The following is an 18,245-nucleotide window of genomic DNA, read 5'->3' as shown; positions in this document are numbered from 1 at the left end:
AACTAAACTTGGAAGTAGGGTCTTGGTCACGAATCTTATAAAATCTCTCATCAGAGAGCTGATGCCCTGCTTCCGCGATATATACATATACATATACATATTAAATTATGTATTTTTGAAAGTTACAAGTAATCTCAACGTACTCTAATTCAGAAACTATTTGAGATGTTTCTATTGTTAAATATTGAAGTAATATTACACAAGTAAATATCAGAGTTTATATTTTGTATGAAGAATATATAGAAATCCCGAAAAAAAACATTTTTTCTGTTGTTCGGCTACCAAAAAGGAGAAAAAGCAGTACAACAGTCTGAGTTCGTAGCACTGTCACAGTTATGCTATCTTTGATCCTTTAAAAAACTGCTCTTGCATATTCCAACGCGCAGAATGTCAGGAATGATTCACAAAGCAAACTTTAGATATTAATCTTAGATAAGTTTCCAATAAAAAAAAATAACAAAAATATATAAGATAAAGATAAGCACAAAATATCAAATATTCAATAAATGTAAAATACTTATATACAAGTTACAAAAAAAGACCACACTATCTTTGTAGCTTCTTTCAAACTTTCTAATCTGTTCTGTCAAATATTTGTCAAGTTTTTGATAAACAGTACGATCATTGCAATCTACATTTTTCTAACCTGCATATCATTTGACGTGTGTCTGATGTTTACTAGTTATTTATTTTCGTAGCCCTACATGTATATTTCATTCAAAGTAGTATACCTGATGTGCAGATATATCGTCGATTTAGACTTCCCGAACTTTTAATCGATAGTTAACGATGTGAAGATTATGTAAGGAACATTATTTGTGCTGGTAGTAAATATTTTATAACCCGAGGAAAATGTTATAAATTATTTGCAATTAACACAAGCTATGTTCCTAAAATAACCTTCATATTGTTAAATGCAAAATGTAAAACAAAGTTGTTGCAGGTTAGAGTAAAACTTGACAAAAATATATGTTGTGTATGCAATGTACGTGTGTTTGAAATCATTAGTCCTGTTAAACATATGTACATTAACAAACCAGGTACAGCAAAGAGTTCGGAAATTGTTGAGGTCAGTTGAAAAGAGTGTTTTCCATAACTTTAACATCATTGCCGATGTGTTTGTACGCTTGTGCAATTATCCGCAGGGTTGGTTTCATGTTATGTGTTGTACAAAAGGTATTCTTCCATTCATTTAAAATATCCCTATTCAGTTGCACTAAATCCCTTTTCACTTGTCTATAGTTGATTGTTGCCCATATGTCAAGGTCCATCCCAAGTTCGACCAGAAATAGTAAGGATTTGTTTCCAATCAAAGGCGCCATTTTATCAATATCTTCATCAGTAGGAACAAGATCCCATTTCTCTGGATCCGTTTCTAAAACATCATAAAAAATATTTGTTTAATATATATGTTTGACTTAATTTTATTCGAGCGTCATTGATGAGGCTTTTATAGACGAAATCCATGTCTGATGTACAAACGGTTAAGCATGGTATCTACGTTAGTTAACACGTATGTGTGTTAACATTAGTTCACACTGAAATTTATTGTCTATCAGGTACACTGGTACAGGATTCAACGTAATATATTGACGATTCATTATTTTAACATTGGTTTTAATTTGAAACGTTATTTAAGATTTGATTGAGATCGTACAATATAATCTTTTAGGTTTTCTGTCTTGTGGTTTATTATTGTTGTTTGTCTTTTAGTCGTTTTATATTTGGGTAGGATGGTATCTGTAATCTTTTAAATGGTAGTTTGTGATTGTCATCTTGGTATCTTTTCTCTTTCAACATAATAAAGATTAAAAAAATGTTGCTTTGTAATCTTAAAATGCTTCTTTTTAAATATGCAATTGTAATGGGATAAAGATATCTCTTTCGCTCCTGAATATCAATTATACGTAAACCAGCATTTTTTGTATGATAATATTTGGTTGAAAATTCGATTTGTAAATTATACTTTTGTCCTCTAAATAGACCAATATGTTCCGGACCATATAAATATTTGCACCATATGCGTATACATATATGGTCCGACCAAACACGTATGATCGGACCTTATCAGTATATAAAATCTATAAAAACCAAAATATTATGTTTTTATAGATTTGTAAAGAAGCGATGACATTTTTTTGAAATTGTTTTTAACTTGTTTAATGTATTGGCCTATTTTCCTTTATTCTTTGTTTAGCCAATTTCAATATATTTTGTAAACCTCATCCAGATTTAAGTGTATACCATTGGCCCTTTTACACATGTTTTTAACAGGGAAGTCCTTAAAGCTAATTATATTACCTAAGACGAGTTATATTTTTACTTAAGCTCAGCATAACAATTGCGTATTTGGATATAGAATAAGAAACTTAGTAAGACATGATTATGCTTAAACAATGCATTATTTTAAAGATGCAAATGATGGGTGATGATAAGATATTCTTTTGTGGATTTTCTGCAATTTAGCGCTGATGTATATGGGTCTCAGCAAAATAATCGCATTGATTAACACTTAGCTTAATATGGAGGTGTAAATGTTGTTCCTACTATTCTAACAATTTTCAACTGATTTACTACTGACATCCATAATCTGTTTGCTTAATGGCTTTGCTCACAAGTGAACGTGATATTAATTACCATACCGAAAGTAGAAGATCCGTTCCATACCTTAATATTTTCTTAGATATTGACACAAAAGGACGACTTCAAACTAGAATCAACGACAAGCGTTATGATTTTAACTTTCAAGTTGTCGCCATTTCATTTTTTAGCAGTGCGATATACTATGCTCCGTCGTATGGTGTTTACATATCTCATGTAATACGTGCATGTTCTCACTATGCGGACTTCGTTAACAGGGATTTTTCCTTGCACAAGAAACTGCTCCTAAATAGTTATAAGGACGACCGACTAAAATCGACAGTACATTTTTTAGGACACCATCATAAATCCCTTGACCGATACGATTTGTCTGTGTCTCAACCACTTGTAAATAAATGTAAGTCTTATATGGTAATTTCGATCTTAACATTATCTTAAAAGTCTGAACAATAAATAATCCAATCATGTGTATTTGTTAACACAATTTTCAGCAACTGCAGTATATTCAGTACGGGTCATACATTTCGCTTGCGGTTTACTAAGTACTGTTCAGACATTTCGCTTGAAGTCAATTCACTACTGTACAGAAGCTTTTCTGACAATTTAGTATGATGTTGACGTAAACAAGTAGATAATTTTGTACAAAAATCAGGCCAGTAGTTTTCTGGTTTGAATTGTTTGACATTTGTCATTTTTGGGCCTTTATAGCTTATTATGCGGTATGAGTTTTGCACATTGTTGAAGGCCGTACGGTAACCTATAGTTGTTAACTTCTCCGTCATTTTTTTTAGGAGATTTGTCTCACATTGGCAATCATACCACATCTTCTTACTTTTTTAAATAACAACTATTGCCTTTGTGAACATATACTGAACAAATGTTGATTGACTGACAGCGAGTTGTATGAACAGTACTGAATTAACACCAGTAAAAAGTCTGAATTATAAGCTGAAAGACTGAACATGACTTAAAAATCTATTCAGTCTTTTAAGAGCTTTTCAGATTAAGATGGCACTTTCAGATCAAATTTGGTGTACTAGTGAACTCACTAGCAACATGTGTTTCGTTCTTAGATCTTTAGATACCAGTATAGTCGTCTGTAATTTTACCGATTGTGTCTTATTCCTTACTTAGAAAAGGTCATATTACACTTAACACAGAAACAATACTATTTGAAAAGATGCACTTACCAAAGTCTACATGGTCTCCTTTCATAACCTATAACAAACATTGTTATTGTATAAAACTAACAAGAACTGAAAATGGTTTAATGTTTGAAATAACATCACACATACCTGCTTATTTAATATGATAAGCAACACTAACAATGAACAAACTGTAATGTAGTTTTAGGCGTTGGTATTTTTTTTTTCAAAAGAGCTCCTGGAAAACACTGGATTCCAGGAGTAATATATTACATGTATTACCTTTAAGTTAATTCGTCAGTGATTTAAAGTAAATATCAATAGAAGGTGGGTAAAAAAAAGATAAGTAACCTGCATGTTCGTGAATCGTTACAAGTATTCAAAGGGTTCAAAAGAAAAATGAATCTGTTCTATCTTGGTTGTTTCGTTTGATTTTGTATTATGTGTCTCAAAGAGGTTTACTTTATTTTCTGATACCAAATGACAATGCATGCTACATGTTTCTGTCAATAACAATACTAAGATATGGTATGATTGCCAAAAAGAAAATTCTCTATCAGAGACTAAACGACATAGAAGTTAACAATAATAGGTCACCGTACGACCTTCCACACATCAGCAAAACCCATACCGGCCAGTCAACTTTAAAATGCCCAAATGACAAATAGAAAACAATTCAAACATGAAAACCACCGGCCTGATTTATGTACAAAACAATGAACAAAAAACAAATATCATACCAGTATACAGCAACAAATGACAATCACTGAAATACAGGATCCTGACTTTGGATCGGCACATACAGAATGGCGGTTTTAAACATCTTTGCCGGCGCATTAACATCCCCCTAACGTAGGAAAAGTGTTTAACGGCACGCCATATGAACAAACGATAAAAATCAGTTATAGAAATGCCTTGATCAGCTGCGAATGACTTCTATTTCTTATCAGTTTTTCAAAAGAAGTTCTTTTAATTTTGTTGGTTGCCTTAAAATTGGACAAACAAAGATATGCCATTTCCTTTTGTTTCACTTCTTTGCGTGTCCTTTCATTTGGTAAAGACTTTGTGCTTTGAAAATGTCAGAGAGATTGTATTAATATAACGTGTATATACCTAAGTGTCATTGAAACAAGGTATATAATGGTTTATCTATAGGTTGTATTTCTGTAAATATAAACAATGCAATTTCCCATAGGAACTCCCTTTACGGCTAAAACTGTACCAGTTTTACTATGAAGTTTCGTAAAAAAATTATATCCTAGAACGGAAAGCTCATATGCACTACTATTTTTTTCAAAGGTCAAAATATAGTGATGTGCGGCATATTTTCAACATTTATATGCCCCGAACTTCTAAGAATTTAAACTTATTATAAAATTCTGTACTACCCCTCCCTTCACTTTGGGTCACCCTCAGAATTCAAGGCGGCCGCTATTTATGTTTATTTATACTGGTAACATTCCGAAGTTATGTCTCTATTAGATAAAACATAAAGATCATATCTGGGAACCAGTAGGTAAAAAAAAAACAAAATATCTATGAATATTATATAAAAGGGGCGTGGCTTATGAAACAGCTGTATTTACAAAGTGCAACCTCTCGTGATTGCTTAGTATTAACTATAATTATTCAGCTCTTAAACGTGTGTATAAATTTTGTTTTTAACTTTCAAATATTATGAGTTGGAACGGCACTGAAGAGACATTAATTGTCTTAATGTGCATCCTCCACAGAAAAAGGTTAAGGTTATTCCATGAATTCAGGTTCATACGTTGTCTGAATTATTATCAGTTTGATATTTGTTCAAGCAAGTGTTGTTCGACTTCTTTCATTTTGGCCTTTAAGTTGTTTTAATTCGAGTCTTGCATGTCTCATACCAAACGTGTATCTGTTGTATTAAGTTATAAGCCTGTTAGTTTTATTAATTTGAAGAAAAAAAAACCAATGTTTTGTCAGTGTACAGCCCCGCTCGATTGCCCTATAAAATACAATTTTTGAATATTTCCTATACGTTTTATATTATAGACAGACCAGAAGAGTAACATCGTTCATCTGATCGGATAAAACACGAGGACAAAGTTTGAAATAAAATACATTCACCTCGCATAGGATATGAGGAGTTTGAATCCGCCATTTTTCTATCGCTTTCTTGATTTTTCTAAAAGTCAGAGGTGACTTCTTGTGACACCGGCACAGTGCTTCGAATTTCAGTAGTTCTGGGTCAGATTCCAATTGGTAGAGGTCGCTCCAGACAACGTATGGAAGGCCAAGATATATTACCATTTCTCTTATATCATCAAGATTGTAAAGTATGGACAGCCGACGCAAATGAAGAGCTGAGGGAACTTCACTCAAAAACTCCTCATTCGTGACTGCAAAATAATTATTATGAAAAAAAGACTTGAATACAAGTTTGATTGTGATACAGTAATAATAAATAATTGTTAATTTGTTTTAATTTCAACATTGTCAAAATTCATACCTATAAAAGTGAAATTGATACCCTGATGTACGACTGGAACAGTATGAATTTGTTCGCCTCTCTTTACAAGTGGCATTTATTCAGAGGCCCAGTACTTTAAAAAAAAACATAAAGCATCGCCAGATTCAATAGAAAATGGTAAAATATCATTGTGATAAGTCAAACTGTTGTATTTGTTGTTCTGACATTCAATTATGCTTTTATTTAACCATCATCACCACACATTAATGTGACCATGAACTAATAAACCTTATCTTGAATACTATTTGTTTTTATGTTGAATGTCATTTAATGAAAATATCTAATAAATCGATGTAAAAAGAGCAAAATGTAAGTCACACAATATTACGTCTTCAGGTCTGCCATTTTTTTTAAATCAATATCTGTTATCGTTTTCAGCATCGCCCGTTTGCAATTGCAATTCATTTTCTATTAGACACTGAACAATATGAATATATAGTATCGTACCTGGGCAATTCACTTCACATTTGATTCCTGTTTTCTAAAAAAAAAAAAGAAAATTGTGCCTTGTAAAATGCTAAGTTGTATAATTTTTGTAATATCTGAGATTTTATTCGAATAATTAAAGACAATAAAATTGTGTTCAAATTTCGCCGGTTTTTAATAAAGAGTTGTTATTGCCATGATTGCATGGGGATTCCAGCTTGCTAATAAAGATTGTTTTAATAATTTATATAACCGGTATGCACTTTTATGGCATTTTTTAGACCGATATTTTTTTATGAAAACATTCCATGTAAAAGCAATTTTTCCGATATTTCTTGAATATAGATATAAGAAGATGTGGTATGAGTGCCAATGAGACAACTCTCCATCCAAGTCAAAATTTACAAAAGTAAACCATTATAGGTCAAAGTACTGTCTTCAACACGGAGCCTTGGCTCACACCGAACTGATTTATAAACGCTTTGTGTACACAAAACTATTCTGTTGTGACGTTAGTTAGTTTCTCGAAGAAGCAAGCACAATGAGGCCTACGTTCTTAGTCATGTGTGTTTTTGTTTTCTTGTTCAATTCTGTAGTTTGTTTGACAAATAATCTACCAAGCTTCTGAAAATAGAATGTGCGCACGTAAAAAATGGTTTGACACCAGCACCCCGATACGCAAATGCACATTGTGTTTTCACTGCTGTTTGTCGTACGGGTTTGTTTTTTTTTAGAGTAGTGAATGAGTTGTTCTTTTATTTATTGTTTTGTTCTGCAGTTTTTGCGTTTCCTGTCATTCCTATTTGTAAGCCTTACTTAAACACCGTAGAAGTTTATGTGTTGACCTGTAACTCATTTTGATTTTAAGGATCTATTACAATTCATGAAAAATGGAAATGATGCAAACTACCTACAAATGTTTATTCAAAACTGATGCAAAACAAGTATAAATGTGAGCAATTGTTTACTAATGAAACCCCGCTTCAAGTGTATAGTAAACAGGAAGTAGTATATGAAATTGTATCACACGGTTCAATTGGAGCCTGATGACAGCTTTTATTAGTAGTTCCCTAAAGAAATGCGACGAAAATTTCATGCATGGTCATTATGTGTTACAATATATAAGTATCCAGTAAACAGAAAGTTGACAACCAAAGCTCTGATTTGTAGTTTCTCATACAATGCGATGGACATTTAATTGGACGGACAGGCAGACGGACACAATGATTGACATTCAGGATTAAAACAGTATATTTCTTCTTTAGAGCGTTGATATTATAATGTAAAGGTCCAAATCAAAACCAAACCATATACAGAGATGTCTTAATGTTTAGATTTTCAGCAACGAAAAGTTTATAAATTACCACATATAAATAAATGAATTTGATCTCGATTTTCAAAAAATAATTTTAACAGTTTGACACAATGAGTTTTCTTAATAGGTCCTTTGATTTTATTGTCCCAAAACGTGTATATGTAATGTTGTTGGTTTTCTGATGCATGTTCATTTTCAACAAACACCCCTTTCTTTTTCGCTTATGACATCACATACGGAAGCAACTGGAAGACATGCAACTGTTTACCGTTCCGTAATCAATGGGTGCACTCATTATGATAAGTTTGATTCGTACAACCTAATCTGCAGTAATAAGTGGAATGTTTTGTGTACTGTTTGTTGAATAAACGTTTTACCTTCGATCATTGTGATTTCCGACCAATTAAACAGATACGTCTTAAAAAGAGGCGACAGATGCCAATGAAATAATCACTATGTATAGGTCGAAGAGAAATCTACAAAACCATGGCAACTGCGAAGAAAACAAACAACAGTCTGCAAAACATTTAATATAAAACAAGAGACAGAGCAACAAGTCCCCCTTCCCCTCCCAAAGAAAAAAAACCCGGAGAGATCTTTTGTACTTAGGAAGTGTTAAGCTCATAATATGATCTAAGTGCAAGCAAGTGGGTTCAGATTGTCTTTAGAAGGGCAGATACAAAATGAACTAAAAGTTATTTAAAAACTGTGTTCTAATGGAATGTTTAATTACCTTTTCTTTTATCCAAAGAGATAACACGAATCTTTCATGTTCCATGTTATGTTTCGGACATATCCAAATACTATCAATACTATCAAATTTATCCAAGGGTAGGAAACATGGACTTTCTGCATCACTGCAGCACAGGTTCAGTTCAAAAGACCCCGTGTTAACATCAAACGTGTCACTGCTGGTTTTAATATAAAGCTGGACAATATTCTGAAGGGCTGATTTCAAACATTCGCAGATACTTGAAGCTAGGTCTTTCATTATCAGTACTTTCTTCTTAGCATGGACAAGACGGACGAAAATCCGTTCATCTTCACAGAGAATGTGGATATCTAAAGATGAGTCGATCGTAAATACAGCAGATCTGTGGAACAGCATGTCCTCGTTTCTCTCGCCATACTTCTTCACATCAAAAATACTTAGGCAGTAAGTGATGAACCTGAATGACAATGCTGGGGGTATTATTGCAGCATTTGAGTTGAATGATATTGCAATGTTTCTTTCACTGAAAGATGGAGAGAGTATGTATCCAGTAGCATCTTTAGCCTGCACCATGCTTGCTACATAGTAAAAGTCAGCCGGAATTCGATTGTGTTTGGGGTCATATCTCTTTGGTTCGACTAAAATATCAAGGTGAGTCATGACTGCTAATAAATAGTCCTTGCGTTGTTCAAACTTGCGATATTTCTTATATCTCCAAAGTTCTTCTATTGCGAATTTGGAGATGACCCCCTTCTGGCTCATCAGATTCAACAAATCTTCCCTTCGTTTTTCGCCTTTGCAGAAACTTTTATCAGTGATTATTAATTTGAAAGCATCAATGAGATATGTTGGCAAAAGTATAACATGTTGATTCAATCCAGGTTCATCAAAGTATAGAATTTTGCCAATAGCATGCTGGAATTTCAGGAAAACCTTGAGTTCGGCATCTGTCAGTGGTCTTATAGGATGCTCAGTGTTTATCTTTCTCAAATCGTCAAATGTAATTACATTTATGTCCTTTCGAATAAGATTCTCGAATTCTAATTCCAGAGGGATAAAGCATTTTGGTAAGTTCTGTCCCCATGTTGGTTGGCGCGTAGACTCTCGTATAATAGTTTGTTTTATCTTTGCCATTTCTGGGTCATTTTTGTTTCTAGCATTTACAAAGATTTTGTCCTCAATTACCAAATGTGACTCCAGTGGGGATCCATGAAACATGCTCTTTACATCTCCGAATAGTTGTTCTCTCGCTGTTTCAACTTCACTCTAAAAATGCGATACATTGTACATTAATCATTTCCGTTTAAATTTAAAACTAAATGTCACATGGGGAATTTAAAAACAATCGGGTTTTTCTTAATTTCTTCCGTTCAAGTTTCCATTATTCTGTCAGTAAAAGGAAGAAAAAGTGCATATTTTAAATTTAAATAAAGGAGTAGAATAACCTCTGTATACATTATAAACACATCTCTACGTATCAAAACATTAAAAGAAAATGACGATGAATGTGATAAACTCACAAAAGAAAAAAAAATAATTCGGTGAAAATAAATTTCATTTGGTATTCATTGATTGCATGAACTAAAGATGTGTGTACTCACAGGTTTCAGCTTGTCTTTATGTGTAAAAACAATCATAATCTTGGGAAATCCATGCTGGCTCCCTTTGCAGTATGTCACAATTGTATTCGTCCAGAATCGCAGGTAATCTGTTTAAAATGAAAAATAACATTATTAAGGGAAAATGTTTAACACTATTTTGAAAGATAGAAATTTTCCTTTTTTTTGTTAAGATTGCTCAGTTCCAAGTATTTCGCAGCTCCCAATAATACACTTTACAATCATAATAGCACATTATGCAATGCCGCATGTGATTAACTACATCTGGCACTTCACGTGGAACAAACATTAGTTCAAGATCGAGATACAACACCATGGCAATATAGAAAAATGATGAAAAAATATATAAGCAATTAAATGTGCAAAAAAAACTCTTAGGCAAGGCAAACGTTTAACCACACGAACCACACCAACATACAGTGTGTGTCTTTGTTTTTCTTTATTTACGATGTCTTCATTCTTAACTCTTCTCGTTCTTCGAAGATATGTTAAAGGTAGCTGACAAAGAACTAATATGGGTGGGGTTTGGTATCTTAAGCCTCTCTTTTACTGAATGTGCAACATGAAAAAATCTGAAAATTTACTAAATCTTTTAGCAAAACTTATAGTTTTCATGTTTACACTGTTCAGATGAAGTTAAAATCAAATTACCAATAAATCTGAGAATTTCTTCAATGTCTGCAAAATAAATCTATAGATAAAGGAAGATGTGGTATGAGTGCCAATGAGACAATTCTCCATCCAAGTAACAATTTATAAAAGTAAACCATTATAGGTCAAGGTACGGCCTTCAACACGGAGCCTTGCTATGCATTTATATGTAAGTATAGTTTGATAGTTTGATAGTTTCGCATTGTCACTTAAGAGTGACTTGCATTTATACATACGCTCTCAAACATGATATACACATAAAATAAGTCGATGTTGTATAATGGCCAATGCCACACTATGCATTATAGTCCAAATGATATAGAAGTTACAAACTAGAGGTTACCGGACGGTCTTCAACAATTAACAAACTCTATTCTGGATACTAAGCTATAACGGGCTAGATCATGGTCCCCGATGTATAGTTCTGCATTTGCAACCACAGCATACTATTTAGTACTGTGGATTCATTTATTTTCTTTGGTACTAATTTACGTGTATTAAAGAAACCTTGCATTTCGTGAATTTTTGATTTCTTTGTTTTGCTTTAGTCTTCATACAACCTTTTTTCGCACCTCGGATAAATTAGTGACGTTATAATTGGTTAAAAGTCGTCACGTGGTGAACCCCTACAGATTGGTATGGGTTCAGTAGATTTCATAGAGGTTGATGACGTCCCGTCTACTATTAATGGTTACGTCAGCTATTGTTATACAAAATTTGGCAAGAAAAGTCTCGTGTGCGATAAGTTCGTTAAACGGTTCACTACTTACCTCCTACGGATTTTACTAACCCCTTATGAATTCGTAAGAGGTTATTAGCAAACCATGTAACTTATAATAGAACATCTGTAATTATTGCAATATTTAATTAATTCGAGATTCACCTATACACACGAAAGCAACGAAAATTGGTATCCAACGAATAATAATGAATAAATGAATGTTAAAGGGGCATTAGCTGTCAAATACGTGTTCACCGATTTGACTCAGATAATCATATTTGATTTATAACATACTGAAATTTATATTCGAATTACAAAAAGTTCCAAATAAACAATAAGCAATACATGGACTCGATAATATTTGTATCTAAATGTCATCTAATTAACTGTCAAAATGACCTTCGAAGATTGCCGTCGGTCATATGACCCGGTATAAACATTAACATATGAATATAAATAGATAGCGAACATGTGCAATTGGGTTTTGCTAGGTCAGTTTGATTTCATAGTGTAGGTTTAAAAGTATGTTTATCATCGTTGTTACCCGTATAAAAATGATTATTTTTGTGGATCGAAGCAGTTAACCATATGGTTCATCCTTGTTTCACTTTCAATGATGACATTCTTATCCTTTTAATAGCTGAATACATGCGTAACCTATCTCCAGCTAAAGGGGTTAAATCGAAGGTCACATGAATGCAAATTCAATGAGAACGAATTATTTGCACGTGAATAATTTATCAGCGATATTTCTTCGTTTATTTTGACAAAATTAAACAAACTGGCTGCCAAAAGCGAATTTGTATTTGTGATTTAACTTTCATTATTGATTGAACACAAAAAATCATACATTTTTTTTAAATTTCTCGTATCTAATGTCCCTTTAAACACTGTATGTTGATCTTTTATGTGTCTTTTGTTATTATCGTTTTTGGATTTCTTAATCAATGATGCAATCATACTAATTGTTTAATATTTATAAAGATTCAGACAACATGTCAGCACATGTAAAACGTTTTGATTTTGATAATGTAAAAGTTCGTTTCGTTTGAGGTTGTTTACGATAGAAAAACTCATATACATGTCTTTTTTACTACTGTTGATTTAACGACAGTTACCTCATCGTTATGACTTTGTGATGGTGTGATTTTTCCAACAAAAATATCATATTGTACTATGGGCAGTCGCAACAGGTTCTAATAATAAAGCGGATATGAGATAAACATTCCTTCTTCAGTTGATACTATATAGGAATATCTCCCAACATTTGCACTATGATAGGCTCGTTAGAAACTTATGATTATTTTTAATGTGTTGTAGTAAATATAAAAGACGTACATGACGTAAATATGCATACTTCCTAAAAACCATAAGATGTTTTTTGTATGTTCAGGAAAAAATTATTCATATACATTTTTGGTACTTTTTGTAAACTGATTATACCTCTTGCTGTTTTCGGTCCACTTTTCCCCGGTAAATATTGCTCAAATGGACATGGGTCGTCAAGGGTCCTACTACCATCCAGTACAATCAAATAGATGGCTCGATAAGACAGGAAACTTTGGTGCGTGGAGTAAAAGATATCTTGTCCTCCAAAGTCCCATATTATAACGGGAGCTATATTTCTTTGATGTAACTTTTTTTTTCCTACTTTTAAAGATTGCCTTAAAATGTGTTCTTCCGTAATTGATACCTTTATCTCTTTCACTTCTTTAGAAACTCCGAAGAATCTTTTAAGTTTTGTAATTAATCGAGGATTAGTAACAGACTCTACAGAATGTGTCAACCCAGGTGTTGCTGGCTCTACTTCAGATAACTTAGTCAATATTTTCATTTGTTCTTTGGAAACGTGCATAGACAAATCTTCTGGAAAACTGCTATGATTTGTATCACCCAGAACCACAGACGATTCAGGATTTGGCTTATATTTTTGTGATTCATTTTCTAATGCAGCCTTAACATAAGTTTGATTAACTGGAACCGGTATATCTTTAATGTCGTCTTCAAATTCTGTGCAATGGGTGTCTTCATCTGAAAAATTTGGTTGATCACTTGAAATTACTGGATTACATGCCATTGTCCTGCTCGTATAGGGATCTCTGTGTAGTGGTACATCGCCTTGCAAATCCTGTTTTTGATTTTCTTTAGTAAAAAAGATATTTGGGATTGCCCTGTTATCGTTATAATCTCCTTTTAGTTCATGTAAAAAGAACGGATTTTTTCGAAATTTCCTCGATAGTGTTTTTGAATCAAATTGAACATTTGGTCTTTCGTCTAAAGGATGCACTTGTTGTTTATCTATGTCAAGAAGGACCTTTGGCCCAGGTGTCTTGTCTTGCGGATAATCTTGTTGTTTGATTAGATCCAGAGGCATATTTTGAACACGCATTTTCTGATTACCTTGCTGTTTGTGTAGATCAAATGAGACACATGGCACTAGTATTTCATCTTTGGAATTACATTTTGTTTTATCTAAATCAAGAGGGACATTCAGTATTGGTTTTTCGTCTAAAGGATGGTCCTGTTGCTTTTGCAGATCAAGATGTACATTTTGCACTGGTATTTCGTCTGGAGGATGGCCTCGCAATTCATCTGGACTCAGATGGACTTTTGCTACTGTTCTTTTGTCATTAAGATCACCTTGTGGTTTATGTAGATCTAGAAGAATATTTGTGATTGGTCTGTTGACTGCTATACTTTGCGTTGGAATATTCCAAACCCGTTGTTCTCTTGATCTGCTGTTATCCTTTTCTGTTTCGACTGGAACACCTTGCATTTCATTTCTCTCCTTAAAGACTACGTGTTGTTCATTAAATCGAATAGAGGCACCTGACATCAGACTTTCACCGTACTGTTTGCTTAAATCAGTGGATAGTCCTGTTGAAATACTGCTAGTAGGGGTATCAGATGGTTTCTGTCTTAACGACCTGCTGATAGTCAATTCTGCTAAAGAGAAATCTGTAAATAGAAAGTACTTAATATAGGCTTAGCTATATTTGGCACCACGTTTCGTGATTTGAGGTTTTCAATGCTCCTTAACTTAGTTTTTGATTCTGCCTTCCAACTGTTTTGAGTCGTATGTCACTGATAAGTCATCAGTAGAAGGAACTAGCACATGGAGTAGAATATATGATAGACCTGTGATGAGTTAGTACCCGTTATTTAGGTACTACTATGTGATCGACAAATGGATACAGCTAAAAGATAAAATTTAATCCATCCGTAACATTTGTTTTGTTTTTGAACTTTAAGTTGTTTAATTAACGTCAATATAATATCTTTTCTTTTCTAGAATATTGAATGCTATTTGTAATGCTGTGAATGTGATAAAAGATTCCAGGTTCGTATGTTTCTCTTTTGTTGTATTTTGAGACATCAGCAGTCAATGAACATTTTGTCCTAGAAGACAGCATTAGTACAGAAGCCAATGAGTCATTTGAAAGGAATTGTTTAGTTCGACTGATTTGCATTGTGTGAATATTTTTACCGATATTCCCAGTTATTTCCACAATCGACTTCAAGTAATTTTTAGAATTGAAGGCTTAATGTATGCGATATTTTAGTCGACAATTAAGAAATAATTTAACCTTATTTTACAAACCAAAAGGTGTTTATAAATAGTTACAATGAAATTCTCAAATGAATACTTTGTGCGTGGGGGTTGCAGTTTTGCGTCAAATGCAAAAGGTTGAAGCTTAACACAATTAACAGAATGAATGCTAAAATCTAACTTAACAGCATATTGTTAACCTCTGAATGATGGTATTTCGTACATTTATAACAGGTTTAGATTTTCGATGTCCAATGGGCAAAGAAGTGGTCAGCCGATCTTCTCTAAAAACCTGTTTCAAAGAGGTTATTTCAATTTATGTTAAGACAGTGTACGACATCGGTTTAAAAGACCTTAGTTTTCTTATATCATTTACAGAAAATGCCTGTACCAAGTCAGGAATATGACAGTTGTTTTCCATTCGTTTGATGTGTTTGGGCTTTTGATTTTGCCAATTGTTAAGGGACTTCCCGTTTTGAATTTTCCTTGGAGTTCAGTATTTTTGTTATTTTACCTTTTTTTACACATAAGGATGCATAAATCATAATTGCTTTTAGATTACCGCTTACTGCATTCATAATATAAAAAATCAGAACTAATATATCAATAACGTGGCTAGTGATGCTACCGAGGACTAACCGAACCATGGTTGAAAACAAACTCATCAAAGGAACAAGATACGCAATTCCCCCAATAAGATTGATTAGATGCGCTCGAATTGACATAATACGACACAGCTACATCAATTAAGCAGCAGACAAGCCTTAAAGATAATTAATTTCAAGCTTATACTTTAGTATATACAACACGCATAACGACTCATAAAACTCATCAGTTGTTTCCTTTCAGCTGTGGTCACACCTTACCGGAAGCCAAACGGATGAAAAAAAAAGTTTTCCGTTGACAAAATTTTTATTCATTGAGAGTCCGTTGGTGTACTGACAAATAAAAAGGACGCGTAACGAATGCCTAACGGACACACAGAGAATATGCAACGTACGAGAAACGGAAACGTACCGGACAGAACAAATGTCGAACGTACATCCAACGGACGAGTACCGCATAAAACGGACACGGCAATAATAATACATGTAAATCACAAACACGTGACTTTAAAATTATTATAAAGTTTCCGTGTAACTGGTTTTAGTTTTTTCTTAAAATGCCGCCAAAGGGTAGGGTGGAAAAGGAAGAGGAAAAAAATTCAAAATTTAATCTTACTGTATCTGACTTACCAATAATTGGCATTTCTGACGCGAAATTTTCAATTGGCATTTATCCGTTTTACATTCGGTACATTTCTGTTTTATCCGTTATCCTTCCGTTCATGTCCGTTTCACATCCATTCATCATCCGTTTTATCCGTTATGCGTTCGGTAGAAGTTCGTTGGTGAATTGGTCTACCGGACCTCCAACGGAAGTATAACGGAGAAGTAACGGATACAAAACGGAAACGGAACGGACGAGTACCGTAAAAAATGGACGGCTTCTGGACGTTCAACGGACACTTCATCCGTTGGACGTCCGTTCAAAGTTTCGAACATGCTCAAAATTTTCCACCGGACAGAACGGTCGTCGACGGATAAAACGGACGCTGAACGGACATGAAACGGACATGAAACGGATATGGACGGATTTCTAACGGATAAGAACGGATATGAACGGATTGAAAAAAAGTTATCCGTTCGAAATTCGATCGCGCTATCCGGTAAGGTGTGACCGGGGCTTAAATTTTGTAGATTTAACTTGCGTGCCTGCAACATAAGATTCATCAGATACAATCAAATATTGACAGTTTGATGGCCAATTCTATAACGATGTTGGTAGTATGGAAACCATACATCTCTAAAACTTCTTTAGAATCTCGCGAAGACGATCAATGTCTGCGGTAGAAAAATCAGAGTGAAACTAGTTTAACGTTAAATGAATGGTCATTTATAAAAAAAGAATCGCATCAATAATATTTACTGGGTTTCCCGAAGTATGAGTTACTAATCTGGCAATGCATTCGAGAACGAAACGTCCCTCAGCAACAAAAAGTCTTTAAGTAGACTACGTTTATATTTATTTTTATCTCTCTTATTTTCTTCTCTGCACAAATAAAGCGTTTTAGTTGTTTATAGTTATCAGGATGCTGAATAATCTAATTGGCAATTCGATGTCTTTTTTATGTCCTCTAAAGTATATCGGAGTTATTTTATTTTCAGATATGTAGTCATTTGGTATATGCACTGCACTGAGAACATTCGAATCACAAAACTGTGAGGCATATGGTACTATCATTATTAAAATCTTAAGAGAGTCACTTTGTTTGACATTGCATACATCAGTACAAACAAAATACATCAAGTTATTATTCATACATTGATATCCACTAACATCGATGGCATGTTACGTTATAAGTCATTTGGACTACTTTATGATTACCTCTGATATAGAAGCATTTGTAATTTCATCGGATATAGGGATAAGTTATAGATCAGATCATTATCCTGTACTTATTAATTTAAAACTTTCAGTCTTTTGAGGGAAACTGAATTTGTTGAAAATGTAAAAGGGGACATCAAAACTATCATTGAAGAATATAAGTCTGATCCATCTATGGATATTGAGACAGAAGATAAACAGTTTGATATAAGCTATCAGCTTTTATGGGATATGTTCAAGATGAAAGTCCGCGGATCTGCAATCTCATTTTCGTCATTTCAGAAGAAGGAAGATAAATAAAAAAGAAAAAGAATTACTATATAAGATATCATTACTAGGTAATAAAAAACTCTTGGAGAATAACTTGCCATTATTATACCAAGAAAGGGAAGGGATGGAACTAGAACTAAAAATATTAAGGGAAAAAAATGTCAAAGGGATAATTACAAGAGCTAAGGCAAGATGGCAATCAGAGGGGGAAAACGAAGTAACTTTTTTTTGTAATTTGAAAAAAAAACATTACACAGAAAAAAATATTCCGAAACTTATTTTGGAGGACGAGTCTGAGATAACAA

The 18,245-nt window shown here is 33.5% G+C and overlaps 1 protein-coding gene across 1 annotated transcript; it reads right to left on the bottom strand.

Annotated features, from left to right (window-relative positions):
- Positions 1-267: 267 nt before the first annotated feature.
- On the bottom strand, positions 268-14,466 carry LOC127736792 (uncharacterized). The gene is made up of 7 exons (XM_052247393.1): positions 13,137-14,466; positions 10,304-10,410; positions 8,724-9,968; positions 6,697-6,730; positions 5,847-6,118; positions 3,792-3,819; positions 268-1,375 (listed from the first exon to the last, which is right to left on the bottom strand). Exons 1-7 carry the CDS (start codon positions 14,080-14,082, stop codon positions 1,071-1,073), a joined length of 2,937 nt encoding a protein of 978 aa, XP_052103353.1. The 5' UTR covers positions 14,083-14,466; the 3' UTR covers positions 268-1,070.
- Positions 14,467-18,245: the final 3,779 nt, after the last annotated feature.

This window comes from Mytilus californianus, unplaced genomic scaffold (assembly GCF_021869535.1).
Source record: "Mytilus californianus isolate M0D057914Y unplaced genomic scaffold, xbMytCali1.0.p SCAF_36, whole genome shotgun sequence".
Classification (NCBI taxonomy): domain Eukaryota; kingdom Metazoa; phylum Mollusca; class Bivalvia; order Mytilida; family Mytilidae; genus Mytilus; species Mytilus californianus.
This window is presented reverse-complemented; position numbering and strand designations above follow the sequence as displayed.

Bases quoted from the DNA above. Each gene is read 5' to 3' on its own strand.
- LOC127736792 (XM_052247393.1), bottom strand. From the start codon at position 14,082: ATGCGTGTTCAAAATATGCCTCTGGATCTAATCAAACAACAAGATTAT. The intron at 3,820-5,846 runs GTGAATGTATTT...TGTTTGTTATAG, and splicing joins CTCCTCATATCCTATGCGAG to GTTATGAAAGGAGACCATGT. The intron at 1,376-3,791 runs GTAAGTGCATCT...ATGATGTTTTAG, and splicing joins AGGAGACCATGTAGACTTTG to AAACGGATCCAGAGAAATGG.